At 43.5% G+C, this 23558-nt stretch overlaps 1 protein-coding gene across 1 annotated transcript in view; it reads right to left on the bottom strand.

Annotated features, from left to right (window-relative positions):
- Nucleotides 1-11122, bottom strand: part of LOC124046531 (estrogen receptor beta-like) — a 35689-nt gene extending 24567 nt beyond the window's left edge. Inside the window, exons 1-4 of the mRNA XM_046366990.1 lie at nt 10713-11122; nt 10380-10510; nt 10014-10130; nt 9539-9862 (exon numbers count right to left, since the gene is read on the bottom strand). Coding sequence (XP_046222946.1) covers nt 9539-9862; nt 10014-10130; nt 10380-10510; nt 10713-11122 — 982 coding nt within the window. The remainder of the gene's footprint in view (nt 1-9538; nt 9863-10013; nt 10131-10379; nt 10511-10712) is intronic.
- Nucleotides 11123-23558: the final 12436 nt, after the last annotated feature.

A 23558-nucleotide genomic window follows, 5' to 3' on the forward strand; every position in this document is an offset into this window, starting at 1 on the left:
GTTTCCCTCAGATGCTGCGTGGTGAGCAGGTGTCTGAGTCTGCTAGGTTCAAGTGCCTTCCCGAGGCAACCTGCAGTTCTCGATCAAGTCTCCAGTCTGTTCTTGTCTTTACGTGTAGTATTATGCTTTTTGTTTTGTAAAGTTTATTCTGGATTAAATACTCTGTTTTCGCCAAGTCGCTTTTGGGTCCTCATTCACCAGCATGACAATTACAAGACCTTCATAGAATGCATTCTGATTGGGCGGACTGTAACACACCCCCAACAAAAATCGTCTTGGTTTTGGGAAGGCAGATATCCAGCCAGACAATCTCCAGATCATTAAATCCGATCTGATGTTATAAGCAATGTTCTAAACAAAGGCACATATCTCATCACCGTTCCAATCCTTCCTGACAGAATAATTGTCCATCTCAATTTCACAAACAGATTAATCCAACCATGTCTCTGTAAAACATAAGACACCCACCTCTGATTTGCGAACCAACAGGCGCATCTCATCAATCTCCAGTAGTAAGCTTTGCACATTTAATTGCACAAAATGTAAACCTTTCTTCCCAAAGGCCTTGCTGAATTCTCGATCCACTTGTCACTCGCCTCCCTGTGCACTATGGAGCACCCCTCCCCATGTTCACGCATTGCCAGCTCACCTTCCACTGCCCCGTGGTCCACACTACCGCACCCCCAGTCTATCGCCTCTGCGCAGTTGTGGAGCCCCCCTCCTTTGGTGCACTCCTACAGTGGTTCGTCCTATAAAAGTTCCTGCATACTGCGGCACAGCTTGCATGGTGCCGCAGAATTCTATGGCACATTAAGTGCCATAGTACTTTATTTTAGCCCAGTACTGTAACCTACTCCCGACCGTAGAACTTGACGGTCGGGAGTAGGTTACAGTACTGGGCTATTTATCTAAAGGATCCCCATGTTGTGTGGGCACGCGGGAAACCGGCGTTCTTATTACATTATCTTTGCCCTTTAAATTGCTGAGAGGTTGACATCCCATAAATCTATGAGCTATCTGAAAATACAACAATATATTGTTTGCTTCAAACATAAAGCCCTTGTAATTTTACATTCCTTATTGATTCGTTTTTTTTAGGTTCTTGAGTTAAGTTTGACTTGATTTTGGCCATATCAAACTCTGACTGCTTTTAACCGCCGTTAAAAGAAGAGGACCAAGGTGCAGCGTGGTGAGCGTACATTGTCACTTTATTTGGAAAATTACACCGAACGAAACAACAACCACTACAAACACAAACCGTGACGCTAAAGGCGATGTGCCCTAAACAAAGTCTTCCCACAAAGACAGGTGGAAAAAGGGCTACCTAAGTAGGGTTCTCAATCAGAGACAACGATAGACAGCTGTCCCTGATTGCGAACCCTACCCGGCCAAAACATAGAAATACAAATAATAGAATATAGAATACCCACCCCAACTCACACCTTGACCAAACCAAACCAAACCAGAGACATAAACAGGTTCTCTAAGGTCAGGGCGTGACACTGCTGACAAAGCACCTTTGAATTGTCAGTACACAAAATGTTTATGGCTCTAAATCACACAGGTCCCACTTTGTTTGTCAGAATGATATATTTGTGTTGAATCTGATCAGTCCGGAAGGTAAGAGGATTTATTGGCCTTGAGGAGAATGATCTCGTCCCTGAGACTAAGATACAATGTAATGGATGTGGGATTGTGCGTATTTGATCCAGGCTGTATCACAAAAGGCACACAATTGGCCCAGCGTCGTCCGGGTTTGGCCAGTGTAGGCCGTCATTGTAAATATGAATTTGTTCTTAACTGACTTGCCTAGTTAAAGGTTACACTAAGAACATAACATTTCTACACCCTAATTGTATTCTAACCAATACCCAAACGGAGATTCAGTGAACATAAAAATCTAATTGATTTATCAAGACCTGTCCCCATGCTTGTCTCAGAGCAGCATGCAATGGTGCTAAAATAGTTGTAGGCTATTGCTTCAAATCCGATTGCTTCTAACTTCAATATGCTCTAAATAAATAAGACCCACACCACTTTTACCAGCACATTACTCAACACCAGTGAGACTCATGTTGCCTGGCAGAGTTCCTCTGTCCAGTGTCTGTGTTCTTTTGCCCAGCTTAATCTTTATTTTTATTGGTCAGTCTGAGATATGGCTTTTTCATTACAACTCTGCCTAGAAGGCCAGCTTCCCGAAGTTGTCTCTTCACTGTTGATGTTGAGACTGGTGTTTTGCCGGTACTATTTAATGAAGCTGCCAGTTGATGACTTGTGAGGCGTCTGTTTCTCAAACTAGACACTCTGATGTACTTGTCCTCTTGCTCAGTTGTGCACCAGGGCCTCCAACTCCTTTCTATTCTGGTTAGAGATAGTTTGCGCTGTTCTGCGAGGGGAGAATTACACAGCGTTGTACGTTTATCTTCAGTTTCTTGGCAATTTCTTTGCATAGCATTCATTTCTCAGAATAAGAATAGACTGATGAGTTTCAGAAGAAAGTATTTTTTTCTGACCATTTTGAGCCTATAATCGAACCCACAAATGTTGATGCTCCAGATACTCAACTAGTCTAAAGATTGACAGTTTTATTGCTTCTTTAATCAGGAGTGATGGTTGCTTATAATGGGCCTCTGTACGTCTATGTAGATATTCCATTCAAAATCAGCCGTTTCCAGCTACAATAGTCATTTACAATAGTAATGTACAACATTAACAATGTCTACACTGTATTTTTGATCAATTTGATGTTATTTTAATTAACAAAAAATGTGATTTTCTTTCAAAAACAAAGACATTTCTAAATACCCCAAACATTTGAATGGTAGTGTATATTGTTCTGCTAATAACATGGTTAATAATATATCTGTGAGAATATCCAAGGGACCTTTATATCATTCAAAATTAATAGTATTCACTTTGTTTAAAAAATAACAATATTCTGGAGATTTTGTTTTCAAATAATGTAAAACTATTGAGAAAAGGCCATTCTTGAACATGGGGTGAGACATTGTTACTAATTTGTAAATAAAGCCAGTTTGTTATTATTTATTTCTGTTTTTAGAGGGAAAGAAATCAAAAACCTACAGTGTCTTAGACCATTGCGCCACTCAGGAACTTTACAATGTGACCCGTCAGGAGTGGGCTACAGTACTACAGTAAGAGCAAAATAAAAGAATAAAAACCTTAGTGTAACAACAGTTTTAGTAAGTAATACTGAAGTCCTGAACAATTATCAGTTTCAATTTAGGTTTATGTCACCCATTCATTGTAGAGACACAGTAGGACCCAAAAGCATAATCAGTGCTTTAACTTCCCCTTGCGCTGGTCTGGAGCAATGAAGTAGTGATACAGGGTACCGTACTAAACCACAAATCCTGCAGATAATAGAAAAACTTTTAGTGGAGCAACCACTGTAGGTGAGTCCTCTGGTCCCACTCCACCTTCGGTGATCACATATCCCCGCGGGTACAGCACACCTGACAGCAAAGTTAAGTTTCATTGACCCCATGCCCAAAGCTAGTATCACTGCATTTTAGATGAATCAACTGCGCACATTCCCAAATATTTTTCCAGTGATGTTTAAAACAAAGTTTTTTAAAAAGTGCTGCCACCAATGCTGAATTTGGCGATGCCATCTTGTGTCTTTCAGTACAAACCATTACGCAACGTAACAAACGTTCAATTGAACTAAACTCACCCCGCCTATAGGCAATTTAGTGTGGTCTCAATCAAATGATACATAGCCTATAGGCATAGGTGTTTATCCTACGAGGTCCGAAGCCTGCTGGTTTTCTGTTCTACCTGATAATGAATTGCACCCACCTGGTGTCCCAGGTTTAAATCAGTCCCTGATTAGAGGCAACAATTTTTTTTTAACGCAGTGGAACTGGCTTTGAGGTTCAGAGTTGAGGTTGAGTGCTATAGGCTACGAAGTGAATGCTTGGAGAAGCAGGGAGCAAAGTTTTATTTCTAAGATAGCTGCTGGGACGTTGTAAATAAATCTAGGCTGTATTACACTTTATTAACAACAAGAGGGCTTTGTGAAGGAGCCTATTTCCTGCTGTTTAAGAAATAAGAGGTAGGCCTACATGTTAGACAGATGGAATTAGGCGATAGGCTGCTATATCAATTCCTTCACCCACCACCAGGAACGTTTTAACTAAACGTTAACCAAGACTCAAATTGATGGGTATGAGAGGGTATGCTAGGTTTTAGCTTGTTAGCTGATCAGTGTCCCTTCCACGGGACGGTTGAGCTAATGTAGGTTAACGCGATTAGCATAAGGTTGTAAGTAATAAGAACATTTCCCAGGACATAGACATATCTGATATTTGCAGAAAGCTTATATTGTTGTTAATCTCTCTGCGCACGGAACCCGCTAGCAGGCTGAAATTCCACAACATACGGTGATCGCTACTTTAGTCATATTAAACATTCATGAAAATACAAGTGTCTCACATGTATTGAAAGCCTAGAATCTTGCTAATCCAACTGCATTGTCAGATTTTAAAAAGGATTTACTGCGCAAGAATATGATGTGATTATCTGAGCATAGAGCCCCATAAAAATACAAATAAATTTAACCAGCACAGGCATAACATATTCACAAACTGCATTAAAATTAATTGTTTACCTTTGACGATCTTCGTCTGTTTGCAATTCCAATGCTCATTGTTACACAATGAATGATCTGTTGTTTGATAAAATCCGTTTTTATAGCCTAACGAAACATTTTGTGAACCGCTTGTTTCGTGAATTCCGTCTCATTCCATTTTCGAAGACACATTCCAGGTAAATAACCCACACAGAACGTGACTTTTCCAGTCATGTTAGTGCACCAATGATTTGCCCGCTGTTTCGTTGATTGACTGTCTTTTAACCCAATGACCACTGATCATCTTGAAATCTAGCTGGGTAGATAGCCAATGAGCTGAGCTAAACGGCAATTGGCCATGTTTATGTGTGGCAAGACCAACCCATGTAGTAAGCTCCAGTGTAAAGTGAGTCATTCACTATTGAACTTTCATACCGGAAGGAGAAACATATTAGCACTGCATTGTTTGGTAAACGCTCAGATTCAGCTGTTTATATATCAATCATTATGGTGACTAAGTCAGGGAAAGCTAAATCTAAGTCTAGATATACAGATGTACACACAATTTTAGATTAAAGGGGGGGGGGGCAGGCTCACACAACAATGGCCAAAGTGAAATGGAGACAGTAGATACAGCTGGTTGTAATATAATAAATACAGTAGATCTAGCTGGTCTGTCATAATATAATATAGACAGTAGATCTAGCTGGTCTGTCATAATATAATATAGACAGTAGATCTAGCTGAAATGTCATAATATAAAAGAGACAGTAGATCTAGCAGGTCATAATAATGTATTCAACCTTATGTTCCCTGTACTCTATATATATCTGTTTATTATACCTGTTGATACAGGGCTCATATGTGAAACTATTCTAACTGAACATTTTCTTTCACAGTGACACTGACTCCGAATGGGAGTCTTATCCGGTGTCCTGTGTGAATTTAAGTATGCTCTCTCTAATTATTTATTTCTCTCTCGGAGGAGGACCTGAGCCCTAGGACCATGCGTTAGGACTACCTGGCATGATGACTCCTTGCTTGAGGTGCTGTCCTGTTGCACCCTCTACAACCACTGTGATCTCCACCCGGCACAGCCAGAAGAGGACTGGCCACCCCTCATAGCCTGGTTCCTCTCTAGGTTTCTTCCTAGGGTTTTGCCTTTCTAGGGAGATTTTCCTAGCCACCGTGCTTCTACACCTGCATTGCTTGCTGTTTGTGGTTTTAGGCCGGGGCTATATAAATAGATTTGATTTGATAGAGGACTGAGGGTCTTCCAAATATTGAAAGTGTGTAAATAGTTACCTATGTTATTTTGTAAATGTATATATATATATATATTTTTCATATTTTTTTATCAATAATATTTTTTTCCCCCATTTATTTTTTTTCGTTTATTTTTCTACATTTTTTGGGGGGTGTGTTAGAATCCCATTTTGGTATTTTGTATATAGTTATTTGTTTCAAAATGTATACCTTCACCAATTTGGCCACTTGGGTACATTTGGGCTACTTGTGTGGGACACCTGGGTGACTTCATGATAAATGTCATTCAGCACACTCATTTTGGAAGTTATCATTCTGAAACTTTTTTCACTGAAATTGTCCCCATCATCCTATCTGAATGTTTGTTTTATCTTGTTCATTTTAAAGATGATGATACAAAAATAAAAAACATGTTTTTTTCGTTGTTTTATCTAAACCAGATCTATTGTGATATATTCTCCTACATTCAATTCACATTTACACAAAATTCAGAGTGTTTTCTTTAAAATGGCACCAAGAATATGTATATCCTTGGTTCTGTGCCTGAGCTACAGGCTGTTAGATTTGGGTATGTCTTCAGGCGGAAATTAGACAAAGTAGGGGGGAGCTCCAAGAGGTTTCTAACTGCACTGTCCAATTTACAGTAGCTATTACAGTGAGATAATATCATGCTATTGTTTGAGGAGAGTGCACAATATTGAACATGAAAAGTTATTAATAAACAAATTAGGCACATTTGGGCAGTCCTGATACAACATTTGTAACATAAATATAATGGTTCATTGTATCAGTCTAAAACTTTGCACATACACTGATGCCATCTAGTGGCCAAAATCTAAATTGCACCTGGGCTGGAATAATACATTATTGTCACGACCTGACCATAGAGAGCCTTTTTATTCTCTATTTTGGTTAGGTCGGGGTGTGACTAGGGTGGGTGATTTATTTCTATGTTGGCCTGGTATGGTTCCCAATCAGAGGCAGCTGTTTATCGTTGTCTCTGATTGGAGATCATATTTAGGCAGCCATTTCCTCACTGGGTTTTGTGGGATCTTGTTTTCGTGTTGATGCCTGTGAGCTCTACAGAACGTCACGTTTCGTTGCTCTTTATTGTTTTTGTGAGTTTTAATTAATTAAACACGTGGAACTCTACGTACGCTGCGCCTTGGTCTAAGTATGATTACCACGACGATCGTGACAATTACGGCCTTTCTCTTGCATTTCAAAGATGATGGTACAAAAAAAATAAAACAGAACGGTTGTTTTTTCCTTTGTGTTACCTTTAACCAGATCTATTGTGTTATATTCTCCTACATTCCTTTCACATTTCTAAAAACTTCAAATTGTTTCCTTTCAAATGGTACCATGAATATGCATATCCTTGCTTCAGGGCCTGAGCTACAGGCAGTTGGATTTGGATATGTCATTTTAGGCGAAAATGGAAAAAAGGGGTGGATCCTTAGAGTTTTAACATTTTTGAAGAAAATGAAACAGATCTGATTATATAAAGTGATCTATAACATTGCTTTGATCCACAATGCTTTATGCTAGAAACAAGCTGTAAAACACCCAGGAAAGACTTGACTCTGATGCACTTGGGGATACTATTGTTTTGTTTCTTTGACATTCAGGGAGGTAATCTAATTATGTCACTATCAAATGATTAAGCTATTCACTTTCTGTACAATAGAAGATATTTAAACACAGCATTTAGAGAAACTCTTGTGACCTCTCACTGGGTTAAGCCACGGTAGGAGAGAGGCCAGCAGTTAAAGCTTATATTTCTGCATCGGCAGGCCTACTCTATCTGTGGTTGAAAGGTATGCCTAACTTTCGAAAGTACCATGCTCAGATTCCTAATGACTTTCTAGCCGCGTGCTTCTACATCTGCATTGCTTGCTGTTTGGGGTTTTAGGCTGGGTTTCTGTACAGCACTTTGTGATAAATACATTTGATTGATTTGATTTTCAGATTTCATTATATTTAAACAGGGACAGTTTCGTTGAAAACAAGACACTCATTTGGCATTGGAGAAATATGATAAGATGAACACATAGGCCTATCTCTCTGTCCATTCTTAGCCTGTAATTTCGGTCATTTGAGTGGTATTAAAAATGTATTCAACTAATATGTAAAATTACACAGAATTACATATAATTTTAATAAAAGGACATTTTTTCTCGGACCTGCAAATACGACGATTGATTCATGCAATGCTTTTACAATGAAGGAGATATTTCTATCCCTACTTTTGTCCATAGTGGTCTGCGAACCAACAACCTTCTGGCTCGCAGCCCTGTGTGCTATCAAAATTCCAGCGTTGCCATGTAATGCTTACAGGACAAAGGCTCTGGTCTGTCCAAGAAGTGAGGGTAAACGGTAGACATGTTCTCTGCTATCCACTTTGTTTTAAGAATTATTTTGGGTATATGGGAGGGTCACTTGTTTGTTTTTGAAGTGTTCAGGGAGGGTTTAGGTAAAATATATTTTGCTGAAGGGAGGGCCATTCATTTTCATTTCAGAGAGTTTCGATTTTCTCCATGTAACCCTTAATATAAATAACGTTCACTCCCTAAGGGCCCGTACATTTAAAGGGACTAATAAAGGACAGATGAAATGCATAGTAAAGCCCTGACAGACTAGGAGCACCCTAAAGCGCACAACAGTCTTAGCTGGACAAGTACTGAAAGATGGATATTGGAACAAAGCCAAATGCTGAGGCACCTTCATAAATGAAACTGCTGTGCTCTCTGGAGCAAATCCACAATGCACAGCTAGTCTGTAGATGTTTTGTTCTTCTTTATAACTGACAATACAAGCAAATTTTCACATATCCTTATTTCACCAAACCCCCAAAGCCCCATTTCAGACAAAAGAGTGTGTGAACTCAGACACATCTCCCCTGAGAGGGCACCTGCTGAGCTCACTTCTTTAACCCTGAGTGAGGGGGGAACAATGCCCTGCAGCAGGGTGGAGAGGAGAGGAGAGGAGAGGAGAGGAGAGGAGAGGAGAGGAGAGGAGAGGAGAGGAGAGGAGAGGAGAGGAGAGGAGAGGAGAGGAGAGGAGAGAGAGAGGAGAGGAGAGGAGAGGAGAGGAGAGGAGAGGAGAGGAGAGGAGAGGAGAGGAGAGGAGAGGAGAGGAGAGGAGGAGTAACCCCTTCATAGCCTGTGTGATTTCCTGTCCCTCGGGACTACACAGCCATATGGCTGGCTGCAGTACGTGGGCTAATGAGAAGGCTAAGGGCCAACTAGTACAGTACTGATCACAGTTAGTAGATATAGAAGTAGGGTAGGGTGTGAAGGGTCTACAGCTAACCAGGTAGTCTTTCTTTCTTTAGACATACCCACCTTATCTCACATATAAACTTGGGGCATCAACCAAACCTTGAACATTTGCTGCACACACACGCACACACACACACACACACACACACACACACACACACACACACACACACACACACACACACACACACACACACACACACACACACACACACACACACACACACACACACACACACTAACACACACACACACACACACACACACACACACACACACACACACACACACACACACACACACACACACACACACACACACACACACACACACACACACACACACACACACACACACACACACACACACACACACACACACACAGGTGTCTCACCAGGGATATTTTTGACCCAGCTGATCATGAGGAACAGCTCCTTGTTGGCCAGTTTGGTGAGTGACATCATCATGCTGGCTTCAGTGAAGGGCCTCTTTAGGTCCTCCATCAGGTAGACCTCTGGCGGCTCCGCATCCATGATGCAGGATATCAGCTGTTCAGGGGTCAGGGATGAGTGGTGCACCTCCAACAGGGGGAGGGACCCCCCCTCCAGATTCCACTGGGCCCTGGCACCGACCCCCACCAGCCCGCCTGGTGCACCCCACCCCTGAGGCACACGCCTGTGCCTCGCCCCCATGTAACTGTAGTGCTCCGGCCTCATCCCTGAACAACATCACAGACAAACAACTGATGGATTTCACTCCTACATATACTTCTACAAGCTCACAGGCTCACAGCTCACATGTTTGTCTACGAGGTTGGGTTTCACAACCCAGCTAGTGAGAGAGAGTAGATAAGGACGATGGCTGCCTACCACACTTCTTCATGCCGACTTCATAACACTTGCGTAGGTGGCAGGACCGGCACATTTTACGGAGGTTCTTGTCGATAGTGCACTGGTTAGTCCCTGGACAAACGTAGTCCTTGTGCCCTAGAAAAGATAGAGCTAGACATTGGGAGATATTACTTGAATTGTATACATCACATCTGATCGACCTACAATAAACCATATTACTACATAATAGACTGCAGATAATCCTTGGAGACCTATAGTACAGTAGGTAAAAACAGGATATAATCAGGTCTCAGCAGAGATCAGACCCTACAGTGGACACCATGACCCCAGTTCCCAGGGCAGAGACACTGTAATGACACCACACAGCTCCCTTGGTGGTCCTACCTTGGATGTTCCTCTTGAAGAAGGCCTTGCATTCCTCACAAGACTGCACGCTGTAATGGTAACCCAAAGCGTAGTCATTACCTACGGCACAGAATTTTCTTCCCGGCAGCTTGGTAGTGTGGAGGAGAGAGCTATGAGAAGGAACATCAATCACACTGTTTAACACACAAACTACAAAATAGGTTGCCTATGTTTTGCTAAGAGGCTATCTCCTTTTGTTTACCCATCTGAGATGTTACAGGAGACAAGCAAAGGTCAAATAAGGCAGGTGTAAAGATTGAAAGATACAAACGGAGGGTGTGTCACTGTCAGATGCTGGAAGACCGTAGCTACCTGCTAGGGGTGAGGTTGAGGTTGTGGGGTTTAGGCTCTTCAAAGGGGGCGGGGTTGTTGGGATTGCTGTACAGCAAGGGTTGGGGACAGTGCTGGGTCAGCGGGGGCATGTTGTGCTGGCCGTGGTCATTGGGGGGCCAGAAGAGGTGGGGACTGAGTGGGGGACACAGAGAGGTGCTGTCAGAGATGGTTGGTCTGCTGTAGCCCAGTGTAGAGTGGTTGTAGAAGGCTACAGGGCTGTAATCATGGCTGCTGCCTGTGTGGGAAGAAGGGATGCAGAGGCTGGAGCTCTCCATGCCACTGAGGGGGCTGTAAATGGTGGGCAGGAGTCCAGGGGCCTTGTTGGAGCCCACCTTCTGGACCTGGAGCAGGGGAGAAGTGTCAGTCCCACTCCCAGGAAAACAGGCCATGATGGGGCGAACATTGGGCTGAAGTTGTGGCTGCTGCTGCTGATGTCTATTGCATAGCTCACTGGGCCCGGTCAGAGAGAAGTCCATCTGCAGTATGGAGGGAGGGATGGAGAGTGGGATAGAGAGCAGGATAGAGAAAGTGGATATGGAGTCACACTCATACCACATAGATATTCTAAAGTGCACACCAAGTCACTCAACGATAATGTTATCTTCACTCATCCTCCTCAACAAAAACAATTTGATCATTATTTGAATTAATTTAAAGAGTCCCTCAGGAGTCATGGTGATGAAGAAAGAAAACAGCCAGGCTAATCAGTTCCCTCTGGTTTTTTTTATTTGTTCCCTTGGTTTTTATTAATTCCCTCAATAATCTTTTCCCTAAATATATAAATTAATTCCCTCAATTTATTAATATATGCCTTAAATGTTATAATCCTTGGAATCGGCGAGATTGTCCATACGTTGCATCTCCCTCTGCACCCCGAAGACCTTCTCAAGAAACATGCTTTGTGCGTGTGTGTGTGTGTGTGTGTGTGTGTGTGTGTGTGTGTGTGTGTGTGTGTGTGTGTGTGTGTGTGTGTGTGTGTGTGTGTGTGTGTGTGTGTGTGTGTGTGTGTGTGTGTGTGTGTGTGTGTGTGTGACTCAGCTGTGCTAGCTTTATAGATTTTTGCTCTGTTCAATATGGTCAGCTGGATACTAAAAGCCAGGCTACGATAGGTAGCTAACAAGTTTTTGATAGCTAGCTAGCTGGCTAGAGTCTGCCCCTCTCTATCCCCTGGAGTATAGCACAGCTAAGATGGATCAGAGTGAGATGGAATTCATGCCTAGTGTATGGAAGAGAAAGCATCATTGCATCGAAGCCTCCTGGAAATTATGCACAATACATTTGCTTGCCTTTCCTTTCTGCCTCTGATGAGTGACATGCACAATCATAAAGAGTCATAAACACGTCCAGGCTGTCACGCCCTGACCTTAGAGAGCCTTTTTATTTCTCTATTTGGTTAGGTCGGGGTGTGATTTAGGTGGGCATTCTAGTTTTCCTATTTCTTTGTTTGGCCTGGTATGGTTCCCAATCAGAGGCAGCTGTCTATCGTTGTCTCTGATTGGGGATCCTACTTAGGTAGCCTTTTTCCCACCTTAGTTTGTGGGATCTTGTTTTTGTACATACACTTAGGTTGGAGTCATTAAAATTTGCTTTGAACCACTCCACAAATGTCTTGTTCACAAACTATAGTTTTGGCAAGTTGGTTGGGACATCTACTTAATTTTTCCAACAATTGTTTACAGACAGATTATTTCACTCTATCACAATTCCAGTGGGTCAGAAGTTTACATACACTAAGTTGACTGGGCCTTTAAACAGCTTGGAAAATTCCAGAAAATTATGTCATGGCTTTAGAAGCTTCTGATAGGCTAATTGGCGTAATTTGAGTCAATTGGAGGTGTACCTGTGGATGTATTTCAAGGCTTACCTTCAAACTCAGTTCCTTCTTCGCTTGACATCCTTGGAAAATAAAATCAAAAGAAATCAACCAAGATGTCAGAAAAAAATTGTGGACCTCCACAAGTCTGGTTCATCCTTGGGACCAATTTCCAAATGCCTGAATGTATCATGTTCATCTGTACAAACAATAGTATGCAACTATTAACACCATGGGACCACGTAGCCGTCATACCACTCAGGAAGGAGATGTATTCTGTCTCCTAGAGATGAAGGTACTTTGGTGCGAAAAGTGCAAGTCAATCACAGCAAAGGACCATGTGAAGATGCTGTAGGAAACGGGTACGAAGTATCTATATCCACAATAAAACTAGTCCTATATCAACATAGCCTGAAAGGCCGCTCAGCAAGGAAGAAGCCACTGCTCCAAAACCTCCATAAAAAAGGTCATACTTTTTGGAGAAATCTCCTCTGGTCTGATGAAACAAAAATAGAACTGTTTGGCCATAATGACCATCGTTATGTTTGGAAGAAAAATGGGGAGGCTTGCAAGCTGAAGAACACCATCCCAACCGTGAAGCACGGGGTTGGCAGCATCATGTTGTGTGGGTGCTTTGCTGCAGGAGGGACTGGTGCACTTCACAAAATAGATAGCATCATTAGAAAGGAAATTATGTGGATATATTGAAGCAACTCAAGACATCAGTCAGGAAGTTAAAGCTTGGTCGCAAATGGGTCTTCCAAATGGACAATGACCCCAAGCAAACTTCCAAAGTTGTGGCAAAATGGCTTAAGGACAACAAAGTGGCCATCACAAAGCCCTGACCTCAATTCCATAGAAAATTTGTATGCAGAACTGAAAAAGCATGTGCGAGCAAGGAGGCCTGCAAACCTGACTATTTTATGTGGTTAAAATACTATCAGCTTGTATGATGCTGACAGCATCTCAAGATGCAGAAAGAAAGAAAGACTTTTCTACTCCTGTTCCCAAGTCCAAATTTGGACTACATTTAGTATATAATTTACTGCAAGAATGGCGTTTAAGTCTGCAGGAGTTATTATTAAGGCTATGTGAGAGGTTATAGATCTACAGTCAGTGTAAAGATTTCAGTTGCCATTTAACCCATCTGAACAGTAGGCTACAGTTCCTTTGACATACCATAGGCCTACTTGAAGTCCCTTCTTGTGACTGTGGAATTTGTATAGAGCCTCATAATCATCACACATAACATAGCCACACTGCTATCATCCTATTTTATCAATTCATAAAATCTTACCCAAACATTACTTGTCTGGCCCTGCCTTCTCTTTTTTCAACTCTCCTTTCGCAGTTTTTGTCTTATTGAATGAAACTTGGAAAATGTCCTTTTTCCTCTGTGGATTCACGGTAACTTTTTCTGCCTGTTCCCAAAATTATTATTTGGAGATTGCCGTGTAGACTATTTGGCGCACGTACAGTTAAGCCCTAAAGTTGAGGCTTGTAGGCTAAAATATAAATATTTATTTTTTAAAGTACATGTAGGCTATAGATATACAGTGTATTCAGAAAGTATTCAGACCCCTTGACTTTTTCCACATTACAGCCTTATTCTAAACTTGATTAAATAGTTTTCCCCCCCTCATCAATCTACACATAATACCCCATAATGACAAAGCAAAAACAGGTTTTAATTTTTTTTTGCAAATCTATATATTTTTTGGTGGGGGCAATATCTTATTTACATAAGTATTCAGACCCTTTACACAGTACTTTGTTGAAGCGCCATTGGCAGCGATTACAGCCTTCTCATTCAGGCCAAATCATTGTGTCATCAGACCAGATAATCTTGTTTCTCGAGTCTTTAGGTGACTTTTGCCAAACTCCAAGCGGGCTGTCATGTGCCTTTTACTAAGGAGTGGCTTCCGTCTGGCCACTCTACCATAAAGGTCTGATTGGTGGAGTGCTGCAGAGATGGTTGTCCTTCTGGAAGGCTCTCCCATCTCCACAGAGGAACTCTAGAGCTCTATCATCTCTAGGGCTCTGTCATTTCCGGTCACAACTTACAGACTTGTTTTCGAGTTGCTGTGCGTTTTGTTGCCTATTTTGCTACCTGACAACTTTACGGTTTTTACTTTTTTAATTACCGTTTATGTTTATATTTTTGTTTTTTTCCCCTCAACTTTTTCACTCCGGACGCTCGCCTTACGGCGAGGATAGCTGTGCTACAAGCCCAGCTTCAGACGCAATCGTTAGGCAAGGGTAATTTCAGTGTAGGAAAGGATGAAACAGCGTCTGTGCCACCAGTAAGTACAGATAGTAGTATAATTCCCCTGGCACAGTCCCCGCAGCCGGACAACTTTCTCATGGTTTCTGGAAGGAAATGCTGTAGGAACGCTCAACCGTTGTCGCTCATTCAGCCGACAGAAACTTTCAACCGGTTTTCCCCATTAAGCAGCGGGTCGGAGTCAGAGGGCGAGTCTTCTCTGGTCTCTACTCCTCCCGCCGAAGCTTCCCACCATTAGCTCTGACAAATTGAAAACTCTAGTCATTCTGAATCACCGCATCCCAAACACTCTGAACCCATTTACTTTCTATCTCTTTTTGATTTTTATTTTGTTTATACCTTCCGGAAACCTGCCTCACCCACTGTGGTACGGAATCGCTGTTACTTTTAATTTTAATTTTATTTTTATGACACACTCAAGAACCTCCAGACGCTAACCAGCTAACTAGCTACTAGCTATTTAGTCATTGTTAGTTTAAAAAAAAAACCTGGATAACACTCGCCAGCCCAGCCCCCTGCCCCATCCACCGCTGCCCCCTGGACACTGATCTCTTGGCTACATAGCTGACGCACGCTGGACTGCCCATTAATCACGGTACTCCATTCTGCTTGTTTGTTTATCTGTCGGCCCAGTTGCCTAGTCAACGCCATTTTACCTGCTGTTTGTTGTGCTAGCTGATTAGCCTCGCCCACTGTTTTTAGCTAGCTTTCTCAATTCAACACCTGTGATTACTGTATGCCTCGCTGTATGTCTCTCAAATGTCAATATGCCTTGTATACTGTTGTTCAGGTTAGTTATCATTGTTTTAGTTCACAATGGAGCCCCTAGATCCACTCTGCATACCCCTGTTACCTCCCTTGTCCCACCCCCCACACATGCGGTGACATCACCCATTACAACCAGCATGTCCAGAGATACAACCTCTCTCATCATCACCCAGTGCCTGGGCTACCTCCGCTGTACCCGCACCCCACCATACCCCTGTCTGCGCATTATGCCCTGAATATATTCTACCATGCCCAGAAACCTGCTCCTCTTATCCTCTGCCACCAACCCTCTAGGCGACCAGTTTTGATAGCCTTTAGCCGCACCCTCATACTACTCCTTCTCTGTTCCGCGGGTGATGTGGAGGTAAACCCAGGCCCCGCATGTCCCTAGGTACCCTCATTTGTTGACTTCTGTGATCGAAAAAGTCTTGGTTTTATGCATGTCAACATCAGAAGCCTCCTCCCTAAGTTTGTTTTACTCACTGCTTTAGCACACTCTGCTAACCCTGATGTCCTTGCCATGTCTGAATCCTGGCTCAGGAAGGCCACCAAAAATTCAGAGATTTCCATACCCAACTATAACATCTTCCGTCAAGATAGAACTGCCAAAGGGGGCGGAGTCGCAGTCTACTGCAGAGTTAGCCTGCAAAGTAATGTCATACTTTCCAGGTCCATACCCAAACAGTTTGAACTACTAATTTTGAAAATTACTCTCTCCAGAAACAAGTCTCTCACTGTTGCCGCCTGCTACCGACCCCCCTCAGCTCCCAGCTGTGCCCTGGACACCATTTGTGAATTGATTGCCCCCCATCTAGCTTCAGAGTTCGTTCTGTTAGGTGACCTAAACTGGGATATGCTTAACACCCCAGCAGTCCTACAATCTAAGCTAGATGCCCTCAATCTCACTCAAATCATCAAGGAACCCACCAGGTACAACCCTAACTCTGTAAACAAGGGCACCCTCATAGACGTCATCCTGACCAACTGGCCCTCCAAATATACCTCTGCTGTCTTCAACCAGGATCTCAGCGATCACTGCCTCATCGCCTGTATCCGCCACGGAGCCGCAGTCAAACGACCACCCCTCATCACTGTCAAACGCTCCCTAAAACACTTCTGTGAGCAGGCCTTTCTAATCGACCTGGCCCGGGTATCCTGGAAGGACATTGACCTCATCCCGTCAGTTGAGGATGCATGGTCATTCTTTAAAAGTAACTTCCTCACCATTTTAGATAAGCATGCTCCGTTCAAAAAATGCAAAACCAAGAACAGATACAGCCCTTGGTTCACTCCAGACCTGACTGCCCTCGACCAGCACAAAAACATCCTGTGGCGGACTGCAATAGCATCGAATAGCCCCCGTGATATGCAACTGTTCAGGGAAGTCAGGAACCAATACACGCAATCAGTCAGGAAAGCTAAGGCCAGCTTCTTCAGGCAGAAGTTTGCATCCTGTAGCTCCAACTCCAAAATGTTCTGGGACACTGTGAAGTCCATGGAGAACAAGAGCACCTCCTCCCAGCTGCCCACTGCACTGAGGCTAGGAAACACGGTCTCCACCGATAAATCCATGATTATCGAAAACTTCAATAAGCACTTCTCAACGGCTGGCCATGCCTTCCGCCTGGCTACTCCAACCTCGGCCAACAGCTCCGCCCCCCCCGTAGCTCCTCACCCAAGCCTCTCCAGGTTCTCCTTTACCCAAATCCAGATAGCAGATGTTCTGAAAGAGCTGCAAAACCTGGACCCGTACAAATCAGCTGGGCTTGACAATCTGGACCCGCTATTTCTGAAACTAGCTGCCGCCATTGTCGCAACCCCTATTACCAGCCTGTTCCACCTCTTTTTCATATCGTCTGAGATCCCCAAGGATTGGAAAGCTGCCGCAGTCATCCCCCTCTTCAAAGGGGGAGACACCCTGGACCCAAACTGTTACAGACCTATATCCATCCTGCCCTGCCTATCTAAGGTCTTGGAAAGCCAAGTCAACAAACAGGTCACTGACCATCTCGAATCCCACCGTACCTTCTCCGCTGTGCAATCTGGTTTCCGAGCCGGTCACGGGTGCACCTCAGCCACACTCAAGGTACTAAACGATATCATAACCGCCATCGATAAAAGACAGTACTGTGCAGCCGTCTTCATCGACCTCGCCAAGGCTTTCGACTCTGTCAATCACCATATTCTTATCGGCAGACTCAACAGCCTCGGTTTTTCGGATGACTGCCTTGCCTGGTTCACCAATTACTTTGCAGACAGAGTTCAGTGTGTCAAATCGGAGGGCATGCTGTCCGGTCCTCTGGCAGTCTCTATGGGGGTGCCACAGGGTTCAATTCTCGGGCCGACTCTTTTCTCTGTATATATCAATGATGTTGCTCTTGCTGCGGGCGATTCCCTGATCCACCTCTACGCAGACGACACCATTCTATATACTTTCGGCCCGTCATTGGACACTGTGCTATCTAACCTCCAAACGAGCTTCAATGCCATACAGCACTCCTTCCGTGGCCTCCAACTGCTCTTAAACGCGAGTAAAACCAAATGCATGCTTTTCAACCGATCGCTGCCTGCACCCGCATGCCCGACTAGCATCACCACCCTGGATGGTTCCGACCTTGAATATGTGGACATCTATAAGTACCTAGGTGTCTGGCTAGACTGCAAACTCTCTTTCCAGACCCACATCAAACATCTCCAATCGAAAATCAAATCAAGAGTCGGCTTTCTATTCAGCAACAAAGCCTCCTTCACTCACGCTGCCAAGCTTACCCTAGTAAAACTGACTATCCTACCGATCCTCGACTTCGGCGATGTCATCTACAAAATGGCTTCCAACACTCTACTCAGCAAACTGGATGCAGTCTATCACAGTGCCATCCGTTTTGTCACTAAAGCACCTTATACCACCCACCACTGCGACTTGTATGCTCTAGTCGGCTGGCCCTCACTACATATCCGTCGCCAGACCCACTGGCTCCAGGTCATCTACAAGTCCATGCTAGGTAAAGCTCCGCCTTATCTCAGTTCACTGGTCACGATGGCAACACCCATCCGTAGCACGCGCTCCAGCAGGTGTATCTCACTGATCATCCCTAAAGCCAACACATCATTTGGCCGCCTTTCGTTCCAGTACTCTGCTGCCTGTGACTGGAACGAATTGAAAAAAAATCGCTGAAGTTGGAGACTTTTATCTCCCTCACCAACTTCAAACATCAGCTATCCGAGCAGCTAACCAATCGCTGCAGCTGTACATAGTCTATAGGAAAATAGCCCACCCATTTTCACCTACCTCATTCCCATACTGTTTTTATACTGTTTTTATTTATTTATTTTACTGCTCTTTTGCACACCAATATCTCTACCTGTACATGACCATCTGATCATTTATCACTCCAGTGTTAATCTGCAAAATTGTATTATTCGCCTACCTCCTCATGCCTTTTGCACACATTGTATATAGACTGCCCATTTTTTCTACTGTGTTATTGACTTGTTAATTGTTTATTCCATGTGTAACTCTGTGTTGTCTGTTCACACTGCTATGCTTTATCTTGGCCAGGTCGCAGTTGCAAATGAGAACTTGTTCTCAACTAGCCTACCTGGTTAAATAAAGGTGAAATAAAAAAATAAAAAAATTGGCGACTCCATTACCCGCAGTATTAGACTTAAAACGAATCATCCAGCGATCATACACTGTTTACCAGGGGGCAGGGCTACCGACGCTAATCTGAAGATGGTGCTGGCTAAAGCTAAAACTGGCGAGTGTAGAGAGTATAGAGATATTGTTATCCACGTCGGCACCAACGATGTTAGGATGAAACAGTCAGAGATCACCAAGCGCAACATAGCTTCTGCGTGTAAATCAGCTAGAAAGATCGAGTAATTGTCTCTGGCCCCCTCCCAGTTAGGGGGAGTGATGAGCTCTACAGCAGAGTCTCACAACTCAATCGCTGGTTGAAAACTGTTTTCTGCCCCTCCCAAAAGATAGAATTTGTAGATAATTGGCCCTCTTTCTGGGACCCACCCACAAACAGGACCAAGCCTGACCTGCTGAGGAGTGACGGACTACATCCTAGCTGGAGGGGTGCTCTCATCTTATCTATGAACATAGACAGGGCTCTAACTGTTAGCCAGCCTGCCAGCATAGTGGAGTCTGCCACTAGCACAGTCAGTGTAGTCAGCTCAGCCATCACCATTGAGACAGTGTCTGTGCCTCGACCTAGGTTGGGCAAAACTAAACATGGCGGTGTTCGCCTTAGCAATCTCACTAGGATAAAGAAAGACCACCTCCATTCCTGTCATTATTGAAAGAGATCATGATACCTCACATCTCAAAATATGGCTACTTAATGTTAGATCCCTTACTTCAAAGGCAATTATAGTCAATGAACTAATCACTGATCATAATCTTGATGTGATTGGCCTGACTGAAACATGGCTTAAGCCTGATGAATTTACTGTGTTAAATGAGGCCTCACCTCCTGGCTACACTAGTGACCATATCCCCCATGCATCCTGCAAAGGCAGAGGTGTTGCTAACATTTACGATAGCAAATTTCAATTTACAAAAAAAAAAGGACGTTTTCGTGTTTTGAGCTTCTAGTCATGAAATCTATGCAGCCTACTCAATCACTTTTTATAGCTACTGTTTACAGGCCTCCTGGGCCATATACAGCGTTCTTCACTGAGTTCCCTGAATTCCTATCGGACCTTGTAGTCATAGCAGATAATATTCTAATCTTTGGTGACTTTAATATTCACATGGAAAAGTCCACAGACCCACTCCAAAAGGCTTTCGGAGCCATCATCGACTCAGTGGGTTTTGTCCAACATGTCTCTAGACCCACTCACTGTCACAGTCATACGCTGGACCTAGTTTTCCTCATAATCCTGGACTATCGGACCACCACTTTATTACGTTTGCAATTGCAACAAATAATCTGCTCAGACCCCAACCAGGGAACATCAAAAGTCGTGCTATAAATTCACAGCCAACACAAGATTCCTTGATGTCCTTCCAGATTCCCTCTGTCTACCCAAGGACGCCAGAGGACAAAAATCAGTTAACCACCTAACTGAGGAACTCAATTTAACCTTGCGCAATACCCTAGATGCAGTTGCACCCCTAAAAACTAAAAACATTTCTCATAAGAAACTAGCTCCCTGGTACACAGAAAATACCCGAGCTCTGAAGCAAGCTTCCAGAAAATTGGAACGGAAATGGCGCCACACCAAACTGGAAGTCTTCCGACTAGCTTGGAAAGACAGTACCGAAGAGCCCTTACTGCTGCTCGATCATCCTATTTTTCTAACTTAATTGAGGAAAATAAGAACAATCCGAAATTCCTTTTTGATACTGTCGCAAAGCTAACTAAAAAGCAGCATTCCCCAAGAGAGGATGACTTTAACTTTAGCAGTGATAAATTCATGAACTTCTTTGAGGAAAAGATGATGATTATTAGAAAGCAAATTACGGACTCCTCTTTAAATCTGCGTATTCCGTCAAAGCTCAGATGTCCTAGTCTGCAAAACTCTGCCAGGACCTAGGATCAAGAGAGACGCTCAAGTGTTTTAGCACTATATCTCTTGACACAATGATGAAAATAATCATGGCCTCTACACCTTCAAGCTGCATACTGGACCCAATTCCAACTAAACTACTGAAAGAGCTGCTTCCTGTGCTTGGCCCTCCTATGTTGAACATAATAAACGGCTCTCTATCCACCGGATGTGTACCAAACTCACTAAAAGTGGCAGTAATAAAGCCTCTCTTGAAAAAGCCAAACCTTGACCCAGAAAATATTTAAAAAACTATCGGCCTATATTGAATCTTCAATTCCTCTCAAATTTTTTAGAAAAGGCTGTTGTGCAGCAACTCACTGCCTTCCTGAAGACAAACAATGTATACGAAATGCTTCAGTCTGGTTTTAGACCCCATCATAGCACTGAGACGGCACTTGTGAAGGTGGTAAATGACATTTTAATGGCATCGGACCGAGGCTCTGCATCTGTCCTCGTGCTCCTAGACCTTAGTGCTGCTTTTGATACCATCCATCACCACATTCTTTTGGAGAGATTGGAAACCCAAATTGGTCAAAACGGACAAGTTCTGGCCTGGTTTAGATCTTATCTGTCGGAAAGATATCAGTTTGTCTCTGTGAATGGTTTGTCCTCTGACAAATCAACTGTACATTTCGGTGTTCCTCAAGGTTCCGTTTTAGGACCACTATTGTTTTCACTAAATATTTTAACTCTTGGGGATGTTATTCAAAAACATAATGTTAACTTTCACTGCTATGCGGATGACACACAGCTGTACATTTCAATGAAACATGGTGAAGCCCCAAAATTGCCCTTGCTAGAAGCATGTGTTTCAGACATAAGGAAGTGGATGGCTGCAAACTTTCTACTTTTAAACTCGGACAAAACAGAGATGCTTGTTCTAGGTCCCAAGAAACAAAGAGATCTTCTGTTGAATCTGACAATTAATCTTAATGGTTGTACAGTCGTCTCAAATAAAACTGTGAAGGACCTCGGCGTTACTCTGGACCCTGATCTCTCTTTTGAAGAACATATCAAGACCATTTCAAGGACAGCTTTTTTCCATCTATGTAACATTGCAAAATCAGAAACTTTCTGTCTAAAAATGATGCAGAAAAATTAATCCATGCTTTTGTCACTTCTAGGTTAGACTACTGCATGCTCTACTTTCCGGCTACCCGGATAAAGCACTAAATAAACTTCAGTTAGTGCGAAATACGGCTGCTAGAATCCTGACAAGAACCAAAAAATTTGATCATATTACTCCAGTGCTAGCCTCTCTACACTGGCTTCCTGTCAAAGCAAGGGCTGATTTCAAGGTTTTACTGCTAACCTACAAAGCATTACATGGGCTTGCTCCTACCTATCTCTCTGATTTGGTCCTGCCGTACATACCTACACGTATGCTACGGTCACAAGACGCAGGCCTCCTAATTGTCCCTAGAATTTCTAAGCAAACAGCTGCAGGGCTTTCTCCTATAGAGCTCCATTTTTATGGAACGGTCTGCCTACCCATGTCAGAGACGCAAACTCGGTCTCAACCTTTAAGTCTTTACTGAAGACTCATCTCTTCAGTGGGTCATATGATTGAGTGTAGTCTGGCCCAGGAGTGGGAAGGTGAACGGAAAGGCTCTGGAGCAACGAACCGCCCTTGCTGTCTCTGCCTGGCCGGTTCCCCTCTTTCCACTGGGATTCTCTGCCTCTAACCCTATTACAGGGGCTGAGTCACTGGCCTACTGGGGCTCTCTCATGCCGTCCCTGGAAGGGGTGCATCACCTGAGTGGGTTGATTCACTGATGTGGTCATCCTGTCTGGGTTGGCGCCCCCCCTTGGGTTGTGCCATGGCGGAGATCTTTGTGGGCTATACTCAGCCTTGTCTCAGGATGGTAAGTTGGTGGTTGAAGATATCCCTCTAGTGGTGTGGGGGCTGTGTTTTGGCAAAGTGGGTGGGGTTATATCCTTCCTGTTTGGCCCTGTCCGGGGGTGTCCTCGGATGGGGCCACAGTGTCTCCTGACCTCTCCTGTCTCAGCCTCCAGTATTTATGCTGCAATAGTTTGTGTCGGGGGGCTAGGGTCAGTTTGTTATATCTACAGTACTTCTCCTGTCCTATTCGGTGTCCTGTGTGAATCTAAGTGTGTGTTCTCTAATTCTCTCCTTCTCTCTTTCTTTCGCTCTCTCGGAGGACCTGAGCCCTAGGACCATGCCCCAGGACTACCTGACATGATGACTCCTTGCTGTCCCCAGTCCACCTGACCGTGCTGCTGCTCCAGTTTCAACTGTTCTGCCTTATTATTATTCGACCATGCGGGTCATTTATGAACATTTGAACATCTTGGCCGTGTTCTATTATAATCTCCACCTGGCACAGCCAGAAGAGGACTGGCCACCCCACATAGCCTGGTTCCTCTCTAGGTTTCT

The sequence above is a fragment of the Oncorhynchus gorbuscha genome, linkage group LG10, assembly GCF_021184085.1.
Source record: "Oncorhynchus gorbuscha isolate QuinsamMale2020 ecotype Even-year linkage group LG10, OgorEven_v1.0, whole genome shotgun sequence".
Taxonomy (NCBI): Eukaryota; Metazoa; Chordata; class Actinopteri; order Salmoniformes; family Salmonidae; genus Oncorhynchus; species Oncorhynchus gorbuscha.